This window comes from Macaca fascicularis, chromosome 1, assembly GCF_037993035.2.
Source record: "Macaca fascicularis isolate 582-1 chromosome 1, T2T-MFA8v1.1".
In the NCBI taxonomy this organism is placed as follows: Eukaryota; Metazoa; Chordata; class Mammalia; order Primates; family Cercopithecidae; genus Macaca; species Macaca fascicularis.
In genome coordinates this window covers 195,546,771-195,566,052 of record NC_088375.1, presented here as the reverse complement: position 1 = coordinate 195,566,052, position 19,282 = coordinate 195,546,771, and the positions used below count along the sequence as shown (strand labels likewise).

At 42.6% G+C, this 19,282-nt stretch overlaps 1 protein-coding gene across 37 annotated transcripts in view; it reads left to right on the top strand.

Annotated features, from left to right (window-relative positions):
- The window catches only part of LOC101867430 (microtubule actin crosslinking factor 1), a 386,272-nt gene that overhangs the window by 238,745 nt on the left and 128,245 nt on the right, over positions 1-19,282 (top strand). For 31 of the 37 annotated variants that reach the window (XM_074011478.1, XM_065533991.1, XM_074011506.1 and 28 more), the window contains 8 exons: positions 4,559-4,792; positions 7,051-7,200; positions 8,369-8,602; positions 10,924-11,148; positions 15,649-16,167; positions 16,961-17,137; positions 17,415-17,538; positions 18,970-19,178. In XM_074011478.1, coding sequence (XP_073867579.1) covers positions 4,559-4,792; positions 7,051-7,200; positions 8,369-8,602; positions 10,924-11,148; positions 15,649-16,167; positions 16,961-17,137; positions 17,415-17,538; positions 18,970-19,178 — 1,872 coding nt within the window. The remainder of the gene's footprint in view (positions 1-4,558; positions 4,793-7,050; positions 7,201-8,368; positions 8,603-10,923; positions 11,149-15,648; positions 16,168-16,960; positions 17,138-17,414; positions 17,539-18,969; positions 19,179-19,282) is intronic. The other 6 variants (XM_065534032.1, XM_065534031.1, XM_065534034.1 and 3 more) reach the window with 1 other exon arrangement.

The window sequence follows — 19,282 nt, the reverse complement described above, 5'->3', positions numbered from 1 at the left end:
ATGTGTCTTTATGATAGAATGATTTACATTCCTTTGGATATATACCCAATAATGGGATTGCTAGGTCAGATGGTATTTCTAAGTTCCTGTGAAATCGCTGCAGTGCTTTCCACCATGGCTGAACTCAGGAGAATTTTTGATTGGTTATTTAGAGCATGGGTTGGCAAACTTTTTTTTTGTTTTTTTTTTTTTTGAGACGGAGTCTCGCTCTGTCACCGAAGCTGGAGTGCAGTGGTGTGATCTCGGCTCACTGCAACCTCCATTCCCCTGCATGAGCCTCCCAAGTAGCTGGGATTACAGGCACACACCACCGTGCCTGGCTAAAATTTTTTGTATTTTCAATAGAGGTGGGGTTTCACTATGTTGCCCAGAGTGGTCTCAAACTCCTGACCTCAGGCAATCTACCCACCTTGGTCTCCCAAAGTGCTGGGATTATAGGCGTGAGCCACAGTGTCTGGCCAGCAAACTTTTTAAATAAAGGGCCAGATAATAAATATCATAGGTTTTATGAACCATATGCAAAAGACCTATTTCTGTTGCAATCACGCAAAATTAAAGCAGCCATAGCTACATAAACAAATGGCTATGGCCATGTTCCAATAAAACTTTATTTACAAAAACATGTGACAGGCCAGATTTTGCTTGGGGGCCATAGTTTGTTGACCCCCCTGCTCTAGAGAGATGCTTTTCTTCTTCTTAAGCCCCAGATTAATTGATTCTTTTTATTAGTCAATGAGAGAAAAGTTAGGACCATGAGATACATGTGAGCCAGCGAGTTTTCTCCCAAATATTGTTCTTTTTTTGTTCTATTTAAGATTATATCAGGTATTACAGTAGTTTATCAACCCTCTGCTATAGAGAGAGATCCCTCTCCTTCAACTTTTTAGAACGTCAGAACAGAACTAGAAATGACCCCTCCTTCTGTTCTATCTTCTTCCTCTTCCCCAGTCTTAAGAGAAGCAGACATAAAAGTTTGTCCATGATCAACCTTGTACACAATCTCATCCCTCTTTATCACGCAAGAGTTGACCGGCCTCCTTTTCTTATACCCTTTATCCAAAGATATCACTGAGGGAGAGAGTTTCAGACTTTATTCAGGCTTTATCTCTTTGCTAAGATATTACAAAGAAGCATGCATGAAAAAAATTCCCATGACATAGTATGAGATATAAAAACATAGAGACATAGAGCATGTCATACATTGGTGCCCTCCCCTAGTTATAACATATGAATCCTCTTGTCGGCAGAGAACAACAGTCTGAGCCTTGTTTTCCCAGTGATAGTTTCCTAAATTATTATGTTCACAGAGGAAGGAAGCTTTGTCTTATTGTTAGCAGCGGCAAATCCATGTGAGTCTGCAACAGCTCGGTTCTTGCCTCCTCACGCGAAAGAATTTGACCAAGGGGCATAAGGCAGAGGGAGAGACTGAGGCAAGTTTTAGAGCAGGAGTGAAAGTTTATTTAAAAGTTTTAGGGCTGGGCACGGTGGCTCACGCCTGTAATCCCAGCACTTTGGGAGGCCAAGGCAGGCGGATCACGAGGTCAGGAAATCGAGACCATCCTGGCTAACACAGTGAAACCCCTTCTCTACTAAAAATACAAAAAATTAGCCGGGTGTGTTGGCAGGCGCCTGTAGTCCCAGCTGCAGGTGCCTGTAGTCCCAGCTACTCGGGAGGCTGAGGCAGGAGAATGGCGTGAACCCAGGAGGTGGAGCTTGCAGTGAGCCGAGATTGTGCCACTGCACTCCAGCCTGGGTGACAGAGCAAGTCTCCGTCTCAAAAAAAAAAAAAAAAAAAATTAGCCGGGCGTGGTGGCACATGCCTGTTATCTCAGCTACTCGTGAGGCCGAGGCAGGAGAATCTCTTGAACCCGGGAGGCAGAGGTTGTGGTGAGCTGAGATTGCACAATTGCACTCCAAGCTGGGCAACAAGAGGGCAGTTCCATCTCAAAAAAAAATTCCATCTCAAAAAAAGAAAAAAGAAAGTTTTAGGGCTGAGCATGGTGGCTCATGCCTATAATCCTAACACTTTGGGAGGCCAAGGCGGGAGGATCACCTGAAGTTCAGGATTTCAAGAGCAGCCTGGCCAACATGGTGAAACCCCGTCTCTACTGAAAACAAAATACAAAATTAACTGGACATGGTGGCAGGTGCCTGTAATCCCAGTTACTTGGGAGGCTGAGGCAGGAGAATCGCTTGAACCCAGGAGGTGGAGATTGCAATGAGCTGAAATCATGCCACTGGACTCCAGCCTGGATGACAGAGTGCGACCACGTCTTAAAAAAAAAAAAAAGTTTAGAGCAGGAATGAAAGGAAGTAAAGCACACTTGGAAGAGAGCCAAACGGGCAACTTGAGAGATCCTAGTGTGCTGTCTGTCCTTTGACTTGTGTTTTATATGTTGGCATGCTTCAAGGGGTTATGTTTTTCCTCCCCTGGTTCTTCCCTTGGGGTGGGCTGTCTGCATGTGCAGTGACCTGCCAGCACTTGGGAGGGGTCCGATGCGCAGTGTGTTTACTGAAGTTGTATACGTGCTCACTTGAGGCGTTTTTCCCTTACCAGTCGAGCGTTCCTAGGAGAAGTTCATATACCGATTTAAACACCGCCACTTTGCCTCTTAGTGTGCATGCTTGAGCCCACTTGCCCGGCTCTTGAGATCTTATCAGTAAGCTGCTAATCACCAGCTTTACGTGTTTTCTATCTATTAAAAGCATGCCTTTCTCTGTTGCCGACTACAACCAATTATTATTTTAGAGAGATGGTTGAACAACCGCCTGACCATCACCTGATGGTCACCTGACATTCTTGGAGGTGACCATCAGGTAATGTGGAGGTGGGCAGGGCCTCTCATGCCCTGCTCATGTCTGCCTAACTACCTACTGTAACATTATGATAAATATTCAAGAAGCCCTTTCTGCCTACTTTGCAGGATTGACTACTCTCAATTGATCTACTGTCAGTTTCAAAGTGATGGAGATCCAGTATAAAATAAATGATAATCACCGAATGTTTGTAGGAAGATTACTTGCTTTTAATAGTCTGAAAACAGATGATTTTAGTGTTTGGATAGTTTTTACTACTTTAAGGGAAAAATATAACTATAACACAAGAAAGTCTGAGTGTAATCTTTCACAGTTTTAAAAATAGTATAAACAGCATCATTTACTCAAAAAATCAAAATTTAGGCTGGGTGCAGTGGCTCATGCCTGTAATCCCAGCACTTTGGGAGGCTGAGTGGAAGGATCACTTGAGCCCAGCAGTTCGAGACCAGCCTGGGCAATGTAGTGAGACACCGTGTCTACAGATAATTTTAAAAATTAGCTAGGCATGGTGGTACACACCTTTGGTCCCAGCTACTTAGAAGGCTGAGGTGAGAGGATTGCTTGAGCCCGGGAGGTCCAGGCTGCAGTGAGCTTTGTATGCGTCACTGCACTCCAACCTGGGTGACAGCAAGATCCTATCTCAAAAAACAAAAATTTTAGCAAATCACAAACAAATTATGTATTTTCTCAGTACTGGCCTACCAGTAACTCATTGCTGGATGGATACAAATAGATATTTGAACCTAAGAAAGAACAATTAGGTACATCTCAGATCAGAAATTCATGTTATATTTTCCAAAACTTTTTGAAAAAATTTATGGCCAGGCGCGGTGACTCACGCCTGTAATCTCAGCACTTTGGGAGGCCAAGGAGGGCGGATCACTTGAGGCCAGGAGTTCAAGACAAGCCTGGCCAACATGGCAAAACCCTATCTCTACTAAAAGTACAAAAAATTAGCCAGGCATGGTGGTATGCACCTGTAGGCCCAGCTATTCAGAAGGTAGAGGCACAAGAATTGCTTGAACCAGTGAGGTAGAGGTTGCAATGAGCCAAGATTGTACCACTGCACTCCAGCCTGGGCAACGGAGCGAGACTCCATCTAAAAAAAAAAAAAAAGTCTCTCTCACTTTCGGTCTCTCCAAACTCCTCATAAATTAGAATTAAGTTTCCTTTATTGGACCTACCTTGATTTCCAAATGCAGTAAGCAGCTCTTTTATTTATGCTTGCATAATTATACTATTGCTAATCCAAAATATCTGTGAATTTATTTATTTATTTATTATTATTTTTTTTTTTTTGAGATGGAGTTTCGCTCTGTCGCCCAGGCTGGAGTGCAGTGACGCAATCTCGGCTTACTGCACACTCCGCTTCCCGGGTTCACGCCATTCTCCTGCCTCAGCCTCCCAAGTAGCTGGGACTACAGGCGCCCGCCACCACGCCCAGCTAATTTTTTGTACTTCTAGTAGAGAAGGAGTTTCACCGTGTTAGCCAGGATGGTCTCGATCTCCTGACCTTGTGATCTGCCCACCTTGGCCTCCCAAAGTGCTGGGATTACAGGCATGAGCCACCGTGCCCAGCCAAGAGAGACTTTAATTCTAGTTTGGCCCTAGAATCATTAGTGCCAGTTATGAGAGTACGGGAAATTAGCCTCTCTGATTCTGTTAGTTTTCTTCATGGACTGAGAAATGGAAGTATCATGGTTTTGTTTTGCTTTTTGTTTCCTTTTTCCATTTACCTTAGGATTTGAAACAGCCCATGGCTGAAAGGAAATCTCAGCTGGATGCTCTTGCTTTTGATGTTCAGTTCTTTATCTCAGAACATGCCCAGGACTTGTCCCCTCAGCAGAATCGACAGATGCTGAGGCTTCTGAATGAACTGCAAAGGTCCTTCCAGGAAATTTTGGAACAGACTGCAGCTCAGGTGGATGCCTTGCAGGGCCATCTTCAACAGATGGAGCAGGAGGCCCTGGTGAAGGTCAGACTGAACCAGCAGCTGGGCTCAGTTTGTCTGTGAGGGTGTCCTCTGTCATTGGGTTTTCTGGCCAGACTCTGTGCATCATGATTGCAGGAGTTTGGGTTTACCAGTTTTGAAATTTCATGTCATGCAGGCCAGTATGGTTCTAGTCCAGGAGACACCTGTTCTGGCTGTTTTTCTTGCCATGTCTTTGGTTTTATGTATGTGTGAGAGAATGTATGTGTTGACATGTGTATGCATATGCAAGTGTTTTCTTTTAGTGAGACTTTTTCTTCACTGTATCTCATTGTCTGTGACTTTCAAATGAAAATCATGTATCTAGTCCTTTCCCTACTTTACTTTCTCCTTTAGCATTGTTTTGAGGGCTCGTAAGAACATCTAGATACTCTGAGCTCTTGAGGAGAAGCGTTCTGAAATCAGTTTCATTCTATTTAATCTATTTCAAATGATTTACAGTAAGGTTCCCTGACAATCCTTAAGTGGCTGACAAGGAAATTTTTATTAGAATCGTATTAATTTTTGGCTCTTTAAAAAATTAATATTATTTTCTTGCACCTTTCCTCACACTGTAGTGCCCAGTGCTTATTCAATCATGGAAAACAGTATGTAGAAGCAGGCATGATACTAAAAGAAACAAACAATCAAAAAACTAACCATCCTACCATCTTCCATCACAACTCACTTCTTGCAAAGCTCAGCTCAACATAATTGCATTAATAATAACATCAAAACCTTAGAATACCTAGAATGATGTTCATGCCATTTCTGCTGTTTGAATAGTAAGTTGGCATATAACAAGATGATATTAGAATTGTCATTATCACCATAAAGTTTGTCTCAAGGGCTCCTTTATTAAATATTGTGCAAAAACTTGAGCTTTTGAGTCAGACTTTAGGGGAATTAGGGTAGTTTATGCCATATGTCCCCTTTTACTGTCTCATTTTTTCAACTGTATTGAAATTGAGATATACTAATGGAAAGCCTTAGGTTACCTTCGAAAACTGAGCATGTGCAGTGCTCTCATTCGGGAGTTTATATAGCATGATATAACCTTTGGATAATTAATGAAGTAAAATTCCTCTGAGCCACCTAAAGACAAGACCCAGCCCAGATTCAGGGTAGACGCCTGAGCTGCAGCAGGTGATAGAACTGCATGTGAACATTCTCCCTGAGCATGTAATTAATTCCACAATGCTTATTAACCTTGTTATTGTCAGAAATGCTCTGCTTCTCTCAATATTTCCCCTGAATGTGTGTGTATGTCTCTGTGTTAACTTGTTTGCTTTGCTTTTTTCAGATTCAGTCTGCACCCATCCTAACCCATGAAGATCCTGTTTTACAGCTGAAGAGCTCTTAGGAGTTCTCTTCCAGAGCCCTTCTATTTGTCCTAAAGAGGGGGAGAGAGGGCCAGTTGGGCACCTGTTTGTAAGTGCAGGTGACTAAAACGCCATCAGAAGGTAGAAACTGGTGGAAAATGGTTTTAGAAGGATGGTCAGGAGAACACATCATGCTCAATTGCTCAGTCAGGTGCTTCAATGTCATACAACTGAGATAAAATCTAGAGAAAGGATCAGGCACAGAAACATATTCCCTCTCTCTCCTTGGGCCTGACCTGTTCCTTTGATATTAGTGTAGACACCTAAAGGACTGAGCCAGTTGCTATTCTTGGGCACTTTCCTTCTCAAAATAGCCAAATCTAGCCCTTCATGCCTGGCATGTAATCATTTTATTTAATGAGTCTCTGGATTGATGAGATATTTGATTTATAAAGTCAGCTCAATTATTAAGAAGCTCAATTAACTTATGAATTATCCAGGTCTTTGATTTTTCTTTCTACTCCAATTCTTCTACTTTTGCATATTATGTAGCAAGTCTCTGGTTCTAGTGGAGGGATTGATCAGAACCACTAAATTATTATCATCACCATTATCATGTGTGGATTTCAAGCATCTGGGCTCTTTCTTCTCCATTTCCAAAGATAATAACAGCAGTCTGGTGAAGGAGCCCCCAAACCAAAACCTGAACTAGAAGCATTCTCATAATTATCCTGATTGTTATCCAATACATAGACCCAGATCAATGGACTGTCCAAATGAGGGGAGCTTTCCGAATATGACTTCTGTGTCTTTTCCTATTCTAGTCTCCCACCAACGTTTCCATCCTTGGGATAACCTTCTTGTTTTACATTTCAGGGAGTTTCTTGTATTTGTAACATGTGAATTAGTAAATGTTTTTTGACCCCTTTGCATTTTAATTAGACCCTGCAGAAACAACAAAATACTTGTCACCAGCAACTGGAGGATCTTTGCAGTTGGGTAGGACAGGCAGAAAGAGCACTGGCAGGCCACCAAGGCAGAACCACCCGGCAGGATCTCTCTGCTTTGCAGAAGAACCAAAGTGACTTGAAGGTCAGTGTGAATCCGTCAGTTTTGACACAAAGTCTCACTCTATCGCTCAGGCTGGAGTACAGTGGCATTATCTTGGTTCACTGCAGCTTCGACCTCCTGGGCTCAGGCAATCCTCCCACCTCAGCCTTCCCAGGGGCTGGGACAAGTCATGAGCCACTATGTCCTAATTTTTTATTTATTTTGTAGAGATGGGGTATCACTATGTTGCCAAAGCTGGTCTCGAACTCTGGGCTCAAGCAATCCTCCTACCTTGGCCTTGGCCTCTCAAAATGTTAGGATAACAGGCGTGAGCCACCGTGCCTGGCGATGTTTTCATTCCTTCGACAAATATTTATTGCTTAAGGGTTAGCAATAATGGTAAACAGACATCATCCCTGGCCTTGTGAAGCACACAAGTCTAGCACAAGTCTAGTAGGGCATACAGAAATTATACAGATTATTATAAAAATGAACATAAAATTATTAACTGTTATATCTGTGAAGGAAAACTCATATGGGAACATATAGCAGAGAGACCCAATCTAGAGTAGAATTTCAGAAAAGATTATCTTGAAGAATTGTCACCTAAACTTGAGAAATGAAAGATATGTAGGGGTTAATGCATGAAGAGGTAGGAAGAGGAAGAGAACATACCAGGCAGAGGCTTATGTATTGTTCTTGAGGTGGGAATGGTATTGAGCACAACATATTCAAGAACTGAAAGAAAGCTAGTTCAATTGGACTGCAAAGAACAAGAGGAAAATTAGGGAAAGTTGAAGTTGGAGGGGTAAGTGGGACTTATATCACACAGGACCCTATAGGCCACATTAAGGATAAGGAGTGATACCCAAGAGAGTATAAAGGCCCATCAGGCCTCGACTATGCTAAGATCATGTTGTCAACAATTCTTTATGGAAAGAATGATCCCTTTGAGGATAATGCATTGCAAAATGAAAAATCTCTCATGCTCATGTTTGTGGACAACCTTCTTTTTTGGCTTCACTAAATATTTGCTTAGAAAATGAAGTAAAATTTCTTTGCATCGATTTAAGCCTAAACCTGAAAAAAATTGTAGTCAGGGACTATATACAGGACTATATGTCATCCTAGCCATTCCATCTTTATACCATTAGAGGACTTAGAAGCACGAAAGTTGAAGGCTCTGCCATTCCTATTTTCTTGTGTTAAGGATTTACAGGATGACATTCAGAATCATGCCACCTCATTTGCCGCTGTTGTCAAGGATATTGAGGGGTTCATGGAAGAGAATCAGACCAAGCTGAGCCCACATGAGTTGACAGCTCTTCGGGAAAAGCTTCATCAGGCTAAGGAGCAATATGAGGCGCTCCGGGAACAGACACGGGTGGCCCAGAAGGAGCTGGAGGAAGCAGTGACCTCTGCCTTACAGCAGGAGACTGAAAAGGTAATAAACTGCTATGACACTTGATAGTTTTCAAAAAAGAATTTTGGTACCAACACAAAAGACAATGAGGGGAAAACAGTCTTATAGCATGCACAGAATCATGAGAAAGGGCTACTTCAGGAGCTAGTCTGGTTTTTGTTTTTTGAGACAGAATCTCTGTCACCCAGGCTGGAGTGCATGATCTTGGCTTACTGCAACCTCTGCCTGCCGGGTTCAAGTGATTCTCCTGCCTCAGCCTCAGCCTCCCAAGTAGCTGGGATTACAGGTGCCCGTCACCACGCCTAGCTAATTTTTGTGTTTTTAGTAGAGATGGGATTTCACCAGGTTGGCCAGGCTGGCTAGTCTGTATTTTTACAAGAATCTTTATTTTTACAAGAAACGTCCACGAGGAGTTTGTAAAGGAGTTTGTCAGTGCAGTTGGTAAAAAGTACATATTCCTCCCCCAACCCCAAAACATCTTGCTATCTGCATACTCAGTCCTCTAATTAAAAAATATCAGAAAGAACTTAGTGAGGAAGGGTATTATTATGGGTAGGAAAAAAGCAAATGGCTTTTTTTTTTTTTTTTTTTTTGAGACAGAGTTTTGCTCTGTTGCTGAGACTAGAGTACAGTGGTACAATCTTAGCTCACTGCAACCTCTGCCTTCTGGGTTCAAGTGATTCTCGTGCCTCAGCCTCATGAGTAGCTGGGACTACAGGCGCATGCCACCACACCCAGCTAATTTTTGTATTTTTAGTAGAGACGGGGTTTCACCATGTTGACCAGGCTGGTCTCAAACTCCTGACCTCAAGTGATTCTCCTGCCTTGGCCTCCCAAAGTGCTGGGATTACAGGTGTGAGCCACTGTGCCCAGCCAAATGACGTATTTTAATATGAATCTAGACTGGTGATCTAAGAGTACTAGGGAAAAATATCTATGAAGTCTTAGTGAGCCAAAAGCTGTCCCTGAGCTGCCTCTATAGTTACAGTGGGAATCGTGGCACTGGGATAAACCAGAGAAGCCAAAGTCTCAAATGGTCTTCTGCACCCCAGTCAGCACTGGCGGATTGAATTTGAATCCTTTGTTTAGCCTTGGATGCTGACACTAATGAGGAAAGTAGAGAACATGGAAAAGAAAAATAAATTACCTGAAGATGAATTTTTTTTTTTTTTTTTTGAGACAGAGTCTTGCTCTGTCGCCCAGGCTGGAGTACAGTGGCAGAATCTCGGCTCACTGCAAGCTCTGCCTCCCAGGTTCACGCCATTCTCCTGCCTCAGCCTCCCAAGTAGCTGGGACTACAGGCGCCCGCCATCTCGCCTGGCTAATATTTTGTGTTTTTTTTAGTAGAGACGGGGTTTTACCATGTTAGCCAGGATGGTCTCGATCTCCTGACCTCGTGATCTGCCCGCCTCGGCCTCCCGAAGTGCTGGGATTACAGGCATGAGCCACCGTGCCCAGCCCTGGAGATGAATTTTGAAATAGATAAATATATAACTTGGCGTAACCTATTTAATTTTACATGTAGAGCCAGTAAATAGAATTTCAAAGGCAAGTTGAAGAATTAAATGTTTCCCTATAGCCTCAGGTGAGAGAAAAAATTTGAAAAGAGCTAAATGTTCTGTTTAGTTGAGGAAAGGATGAAAGAAGTTTGTCTTTCCTTTAGGAAAGAGCAGCCAGGTAATTGAATGTGACCGTGCTATTTCTTACCCTACCAAGCCAGTCCAGCACTTCTGTGTACCTTGAAAGATTCTGTGAAGCATTGCTCAGGTGGCAGGACTAAATGATCTCTTAATAAAATATTTCTGAATCCTAAGATTTGTTTTGTTTTGAGACAGAGTATTGCTGTGTCACCCAAGCTGGAGTGCAGTGGCACAATCTTGGCTCACTGCATCCTCCACCTCCCAGGTTCAAATGATACTCGTGCCTCAGCCTCCCGAGTAGCTGGGTCTACAGGTGTGCACCACCACACCCAGATAATTTTTTGTATTTTTAGTAGAGATGGGGTTTCACCATGTTGACCAGTCTGGTCTCAAACTCCTGATCCTCAAGTGATCCACCAGACCTCCCAAAGTGCTGGGATAACAGGCATGAGCCACTGTGTCCTGCCTCTTTTTTTTGTTTTGTTTTTTAAGCAGTAAGATATAATGAAATGTAGAGATATTTTTAATAATTTTTCAAAAGATTTTAAAAGATGTGAATTCTCTTTTGTATGTGCAAAGACTGTTTATACCCAGTCTTAGAATTAGCATAAAATTATCTCCTCCCCTTTACCCCATTACTTAACCTGTGGTTGTTGATTGGGTATGTAAAGCCTTCTCACTAGACAACCTCTGTGACTTCAGAGTAAAGCAGCAAAGGAACTGGCAGAGAACAAGAAGAAAATCGATGCTCTCCTGGATTGGGTAACTTCAGTAGGATCATCTGGTGGACAGCTGCTGACCAACCTTCCAGGAATGGAGCAGCTCTCGAAAGCTAGTTTGGAGAAAGGAACCTTGGACACCACTGATGGTTACATGGGGGTGAATCAAGCCCCAGAGAAACTGGACAAGCACTGTGAGAAGATGAAGGTAAGGGTGTTAGCTTATCCTCACTGTGCTAGAGAAATCTCTCCTGCCCTGAGCAAGTAACCACAATCACCTTGTCCCTAAATCCGGTGAGAACCTCTCAGTTTGTATCTTCTTTGATGTCTCAGCAGCTTTGACACTGTTGGCCAATCCTCTTGAAATACTTTGTCCCTTGGTTTCCATACTACTACTCTGCCCTGACCACCTTTTTACTTTCCCCTGGCCAGCTTTTCAAATACTGATGCTTCCAGGTGTATCCTAGGCCCTCTTTTTATCTTTCAGAACATACTTTCCTTGGGTAGTCTCATCTACTCACAACACTGTAATTGCCATTTGCACTAATGAATTCTGTGTATGCATTTCCTTCTAGCCCTGATTCCTGTCCTGAGCTTCAAACCAGTATATAAATCTGTCTGCCTATTTGCAACTTGAGCCCACAAGCACATCAGCCTGAAAATGGAACTACTGTTTCCTATGATACTCCTCCCACAATCAAACATTCTCTTTCCTTTATTCCCACTTCATTGTCTGAACTAGACATCATCCTAGATTCCATTTTCTCTCTCACTCTCCCACGTCAAATCAAGCATCAGATCTCATGCTAATTTTATTTCTTTCAAAGTCAGCTACACTTCTTCATCTTCATTGAGATATTATTGTAGTTTAGAACCACTATCTGCTTTCACTGGTATTATTATAGTAGCTTCTACTGGTCTTCTTGCCTCTTGGTTTTTACCTTCCAGTCCATTGTCCTTACTACTAAGGAATCGTTCTAAAATGCCATATCCTTGCTTAACCCTTTTTATGATTCCCTGTTGCCCTCAAGATTACATGGTTAACTCTCCTCTCAGCCCCTACCCACTGGGATCTAGTCTACTTATTTGGCCTTATCGGTCACCTTCCTTTATACTTGAGCATCTGCTTATATTGATTCCTTTTAGTTTATTGGCTAAACTGTGCTCTCACTTTCCTCTGGGCCTTTATATGCTCTTAGAACTTACTTGCTTCTCCATTGCATAAAGTAAGGAGGGGCCCAGCTATTGGTTAATTTTTACTCATTCTTCAGATCTCAGCTTAGAGTTCCCTTCCTCTAGGAAGCCCATATTCATCACCACTCACCAAAGTTAGGGTATATATTCCCCCTATATGCTCTTCTTTCTCTCTCTTTTTTTTTTTTTTTAAAGACAGAGTCTTACTCTGTTACCCAGGTTGGAGTGCAGTGGCGCGATCTTGGCTCATCGCAACCTCCATCCCCTGGAGTCAAGTGATTCTTATGCATCAGCCTCCCAAGTAGCTAGGATTACAGGCACGTGCCACCATGCCTAGCTAAGTTTTGTATTTTTAGTAGAGATGGGGTATCACTATGTTGGCCAGACTGGTCTCAAACTCCTGACCTCAGGTGATTTGCTCACCTCCCAAAGTGCTGGGATTACAGGTGCCCAGCCTATAAGCTCCTCTTATACCCTTTCCTACTTTGTAGCATTTCTCATTCTGTATTAGTTTTGTTGTCTATATTGCCCTCTAGATGCTAGGCTTGAAAACACGCACTGTTTCGTACAGGTTTCCTGTTCTGTAACAAAACAAAACAAAACAAAAAAGCAGAAGTCACTTCTTACTGTTTATTGCTACTCATTTATTTATTCATTTAGCAATGACTGAATAGCTGCCATATGCCAGGAATTAGAAATAAACCAGTGAGTCAACCCAGTAAACTATCTTCAAGGGCATCAACTGGTGTATACAGGCACATTCTATTGAATGATTGAAAGAAGATTACATATTTAGGACACTTACAACACATAGATCATATATTTTAGTGGTGGCACCTTTGTAGAAAGAATATTGGCTTAGTTGGAATACTTGTGTTGAGTGGCCTGTGTGGACCATTGTCATATTTTATATTAATAGGATTTCTGCCTCTTGCATTACGCTTTTGGAAGGTCCATCATAATGTGTTCCCCAAAGCCCTGGTAGTCTTATAAGAGGACAGAGCAAAAATGGTTCTGCTGTCATAGGGCGCTTCTGACACCTTTTGCTGGCAGCAGTCAACCTAACCAAGTGGTATCTCCCTTCCAGGAAGGAACCTCCTTATGGGTAGGTGAGTTGGAGGGTGAGAATGGAGGACACCTGAGTGATATACAGACAAGTGTAGTACTGCTCCTGTTTCACTATCTAATTGAGCAAGATATATTTGTCATTCCAGCTTTCTTTTTTTTTTTTCTTCTGCTTTTTTTTTTCTTTTCTTTTCTTTTTTTTTTTTTTTTTTTTTTTTGAGACAGAGTCTCACTCTGTCACCAGGCTGGAGTGCAGTAGTACAATCTCAGCTCACTGCAACCTCCGCCTCCTGGGTTCAAGCCATTCTCCTGCCTCAGCCTCTCGAGTAGCTGGGATTACAGGCGCACACCACCATGCCCAGCTAATTTTTGTATTTTTAGTAGAGACGGAGTTTCACCATGTTGGCCAGCATGGTCTCGATCTCTTGACCTCGTGATCCACCCGCCTCGGCCTCCCAAAGTGCTGGGATTAGAGGCGTGAGCCACTGCGCCCGACTGTTTTTTCTTTTGTAAAGAGATGAGGCCTCACTTTGCCACCCAGGCTGAAGTGCAGTGGTACGATCATAGCTCACTGTAACCTTCAAGTCCTGGGCTCCAGTAATCCTCTCAAGTAGCTAGGACTACAGGTGTGCACTCACCATGCCTCATTCATTTTTTTTTTTAAGAGACAGTCTTGCTATGTTGTTGCTCAGGCTGGTGTCAAAATCCTAGCTTCAGTGATACTCCTGCATCAACCTCCTAGTCACTCAGTTTTCTTGAAATGATGTGGGAAGCTGAGGCGATCAGGTTGCTGTTGATACAGGCTAAAAGTAGACGATGATCAGTAGTCCTTCTCTAAGTAGTGGCATAAACAGTATAGGTAGTCAGGAATACTGACAACTCCCACTGTCTTCTAGACTCGGGAAGAACATCTTATGTTTCAAAACAGAAACTCACAACTCCTCAAAGAACTCATATTCCGTTGGAATAGAAAGAAGGTCTGTGTATAAGCACATAGACAAAGTACATACAAATAGAAAGTACAAATTACTTATTATTACCCAGAAATACAGTTTACTTTCTAATTATCGAATTAATTTTCCATGGCCTTTCCTAGTAGGGACAGTCTTCATGGACACATGAGTGACAGTTAAGAACTTGCATTTTTTTTTTTGAGACAGAGTCTCAGTCCGTTGCCAGGCTGGAGTGCAGTGGCACGATCTCGGCTCACTGCAACCTCTGCCTCCCAGGTTCAAGCAATTCTCCTGCCTCAGCCTCCCAAGTAGCTGGGATTACAGGCACGTGCCACCATGCCCAGCTAATTTTTGTATTTTTAGTAGAGACGGAGTTTCACCACATTGGCCAGCATGGTCTCGAACTCTTGACCTCGTGATCCACCCGCCTTGGCCTCCCAAAGTTCTAGGATTACAGGCATGAGCCTGGCCAAACTTGCAATTTTTATATTGTCGTATGTATGATTTATTCAGCTACCCTTCCACTTATGTAGATGATTATTAGTTGTCCATTTGTCTAGTTTAGCTAAGAGAGTCAGGTTTGAGTTGCAGTTCTGTTCCTTAACAAACCGCATGACCTTAGTCAAGATATATAATGTCTTTTTGGTATTCAGTTAATCCTTTTTTTTTTTTTCGAGATGGAGTTTCACTCTTGTTGCCTAGGCTGGAGTGCAATGGCATGATCTTGCTTGCTCACTGCAACCTCCGCCTCCTGGGTTCAAGTGATTCTCCTGCCTCAGCCTCCCGAGTAGCTAGGACTACAGGCACGCACCACCACACCCAGCTAATTACGTATTTTTGGTAGAGATGGGGTTTCACCATGTTTGGTCAGGCTGGTCTTGAACTCCTGACCTCAGATGATCTGCCTGCCTCGGCCTCCCAAAGTTCTGGGATTACAGGCGTGAGCCACCGCACCCAGCTGGTATTCACTTATTCTTAATATGGGTATTATATTGTCTAACTATATTATAGGTTGTGCCACAAAGCAAATGAGATAATACATGTAAAATCTCTTTGAAAACCATAAAGTCCTATACATGTCATTTCAGAGGGGATTGGCATGTGGCATACTATTTAGAGAGTGACTGATATTGATGATTTCTGAGCAGCTGGAAAAGTGGTCTATTGAGTAGAGAGAGAGACCTCTCCCTACTTCTAGCTTATATGTAGATGGTCCTTAAAGATTATAAGTAAAATTTAAGAGTCAGCATCTAAATTAAAGGGCTATACCTAAAACAAGGGGCTGAATTGAATAAAATGAAGTTAACGGAAAAATGTGAGATGCAGCAAAGCTGAGAGAGGTGTATGGCTTGACAGTAATGTGGGTGAAAAGACCAAGGCTTAATGTGAGCAGACCTCACATGGAGTATGCAGTCCAATCTTGTATACCTCAAATTATTGTGGATTCCCTACTGATTGTCCTTTGTTTGGGGGGATTTTTTTTTTTTCTTTACCAGGCCCGTCACCAAGAATTGCTGTCCCAGCAGCAACATTTCATTCTGGCCACCCAGTCAGCTCAGGCCTTCCTGGATCAGCATGGCCACAATCTCACACCTGAGGAACAACAGATGCTGCAAGAAAAGCTGGGAGAGCTAAAGGAGCAATATTCTACTTCCCTGGCCCAATCAGAGGCAGAACTGAAGCAGGTGCAGACACTTCAGGATGAGTTGCAGAAATTTCTACAGGATCATAGAGAGTTTGAAAGCTGGTTGGAACGATCTGAGAAAGAGCTGGAGAACATGCATAAAGGAGGCAGCAGCCCCGAGGCCCTTCCCTCCCTGCTGAAGCGGCAAGGAAGCTTCTCAGAGGATGTCATTTCCCACAAAGGAGACTTGAGATTTGTGACTATCTCAGGACAGAAAGTCTTGGACACGGAAAACAGTTTTAAGGAAGGCAAAGAACCATCAGAAATTGGAAACTTAGTAAAGGACAAGTTGAAGGATGCAACAGAAAGGTACACTGCTCTCCACTCAGAGGTAAGGGGGCAGTTCCTGGCATCCTTGTGAAACAATCATGGCAGCCTTCACACAATGTAGGTAGTGTCTGGAGCTCAGAATAAGAACCCCAGGACACAGTAGGAGAGCTGATTTATACTTGAACCATGGGCAGAAGGTCTTCACAAACAATGCAAAAAATGGAACATACATAGGTATTAGCCCAAAGGCCTAATAGCTAGCTAATACCTAATACCTAGCACTGGCAGGAGTATGTCACACTGATGATGAAGGTGGAAGTATTCACCTTCCTGTATCCTGACCAGCAGACTTGGGCTCCCAAGAGACATAGCACACAGGGGAAATTTAAACCAACTGCACAGTTTTTATTTCTGGACAGAGCATGTAGGGTATATCCTTACCTTCCTTCCTATCTAAAGAACTTCCTCTTTCTTCTAAAGTTTAGAATCCAGTCAGCTCTTCTTACCTGTCTTATGCCTTCTGCCAACACTTCTAATCCCCAAGAAAAAACACTCTTTGCACTTCTTAACCCCTACCTTTGTCTGCAACCTGCTATTCATTTCTTTGGGGCCTTGTCATATATCTCATTAAATTTTCCTGGATATGTAAGAAGGTCGAGGTGAATAATATGGAGCAAACTGTGGGGACCCACACTTATAGATCATTGCTACCCATCTATCCATGTGTTCTGGCACTACCCTTATCTGAAGTTACAGTGAGTTCTCTGTAACAAAGCCAGGCCTCTTTCTTTGGGCAACTGCTGCCTTTGGCCTGACCTTGCTTAAGTCTGCTTACCTTCCTTTCTTTGGCACAGTGTACACGATTAGGATTTCACCTGAATATGCTGTTAGGCCAGTATCATCAATTCCAAAACAGTGCTGACAGCCTGCAGGCCTGGATGCAGACTTGTGAGGCCAATGTGGGGAAGCTCCTCTCAGATACAGTTGCCTCCGACCCTGGAGTTCTCCAGCAGCAGCTTGCAACAACAAAGGTAAGTCAGGATACAGGCTGTGTTGTGGTGTCAAGACCTTGTATTCCATGGCGTAAAGTACCCCAAAATAAAGCAAATGCTTACATAAAATAAAGGCAGTAGTTGGGATGCCTTGGACGAGATCTGAGTGCTAAATACTTGCTTCTAATATTTATGGCTATGGGTAAACTTAGAATTTTTCTGTAAAGCTGTTCAGTAGCTCCGAATTCCTAGAATCAGCTTTGATTACTTACTTAGATGGTTTTTTTGTTTGTTTGTTTTTTTCATGGACAAGCAGCAGTTGCAGGAGGAATTGGCTGAGCACCAAGTACCTGTGGAAAAACTCCAAAAAGTAGCTCGTGACATAATGGAAATTGAAGGGGAGCCAGCCCCAGACCACAAGCATGTTCAAGAAACTACAGGTATAAAGCAGCAACAGTATAATAGTACTCCCTTAATTCCTAGTATGTGCCTCTGTTCTGCAATATGTCACATTGTGTTGTGCAAATATCTGTGGTGCCAGGCTAGAGGCTGAGAATGTAAACATGAATAGACATAGACTGTCATCAAAGAGCTCATCCTCTAATGAACTTTCTTCTTGCACCATTGAAGGACCTTCACAATCTGGCTTCAGTCCCTTTTCCCCAGGCATCTATCTTCTAGCCACACCTACGTCTTCTTTCCCAAGTAAACCACTTACATTGTATTACCCCTGAAGTTTTTCCTATTGCTTAGCTGCTAACATTTATTGGATGCTTACAAAGCATGGTGAAATCTTGCCTATGCTTCAAGATGTAGCCAAGAGTATATCATGGTGACTTTAGTTAATAACAGTATATCGTATACAGGCCGGGCGTGGTGGCTCACGCCTGTAATCCTAGCACTTTGAGAGGCCGAGGCAGGTGGACCACAAGGTCAGGAGATTGAGACCATCCTGGCCTACAAGGTGAAACCCCGTCTCTACTGAAAATACAAAAAATAAAAAAAATTAGCCGGGCATGGTGGCAGGCACCTGTAATCCCAGCTACTCCGGAGGCTGAGGCAGGAGAATAGCGTGAGCCCGGGAGGTGGAGCTGGCAGTGAGCTGAGATTGCACCACTGCACTCCAGCCTGGGCAACAGAGCAAGACTCTGTCTCAAAAAAAAAAAAAAAAAAAATATATATATATATATATATATATATCGTATGCTTGAAAATTGCTACGAGTGTATATTGTAAGTGTTTTCACCACAAAAAACTGATAAGTATGTGAGGTAATGCATATGTTAAATAGCTTGACTTAGCCATTCCACTCCTTAAAAGAAACGAAAGATAATTATTCTTCCTTCTGGGCTTCTCAAGGACAGTACTTCTAGTATTAATATACCACTTAAGATTTTATTTTTATCATTGATTATGATGTGTCTTCCTCTGCCTATGCTCTGTTTCAAAGTCTTTAAGTTGTAGATGTCAGATAAGATACTTAAATATCTTTAGTCCTCAGCATCTAGTACAATTTCTGGTTTTTTGTATGCGGTAAATAAATAATGCTTATTGAACTTGGCTCTAATACTAATTCATTTCAAGCTTATTTCTTCCATTGGTCTTAATGTCAATTATTATTACAATTACTATGTTGAATGTAGGACTGGGCATGGTGGCTCATGCCTGTAATCCAGGCACTTTAGGAGGCTGAAGCAGGAAGATTGCTTGAGGCCAGGAGTTCAAGACCAGCATGGGCAACATATTGAGACTACATCCCTATAAAAAAATTGATAATAGTAAAGATTTTAAATGAGCAATTTAAATCCAGTCTTTAAAAGCATAATGCAAAAACTGTTTCCACTCTTTCTTTTCATGGCCTGATTTTTCAGATTCCATACTCAGCCACTTCCAAAGCCTCTCCTATAGCCTGGCTGAGCGATCTTCTCTGCTGCAGAAAGCAATTGCCCAATCTCAGAGTGTCCAGGAAAGCCTGGAGAGCCTGTCACAGTCTATTGGGGAAGTTGAACAAAACCTGGAAGGGAAGCAGGTGGCATCACTCTCATCAGGAGTCATCCAGGAAGCCTTAGCCACAAATATGGTAAGACCTGTGTCCCAAGAGCTAGCGTAGAGGGTATGTTTGCTATGTGCCATCATTATATAATGTTAAAAAAGTAACAAGAGAGAACTTAACATCTGCGAATC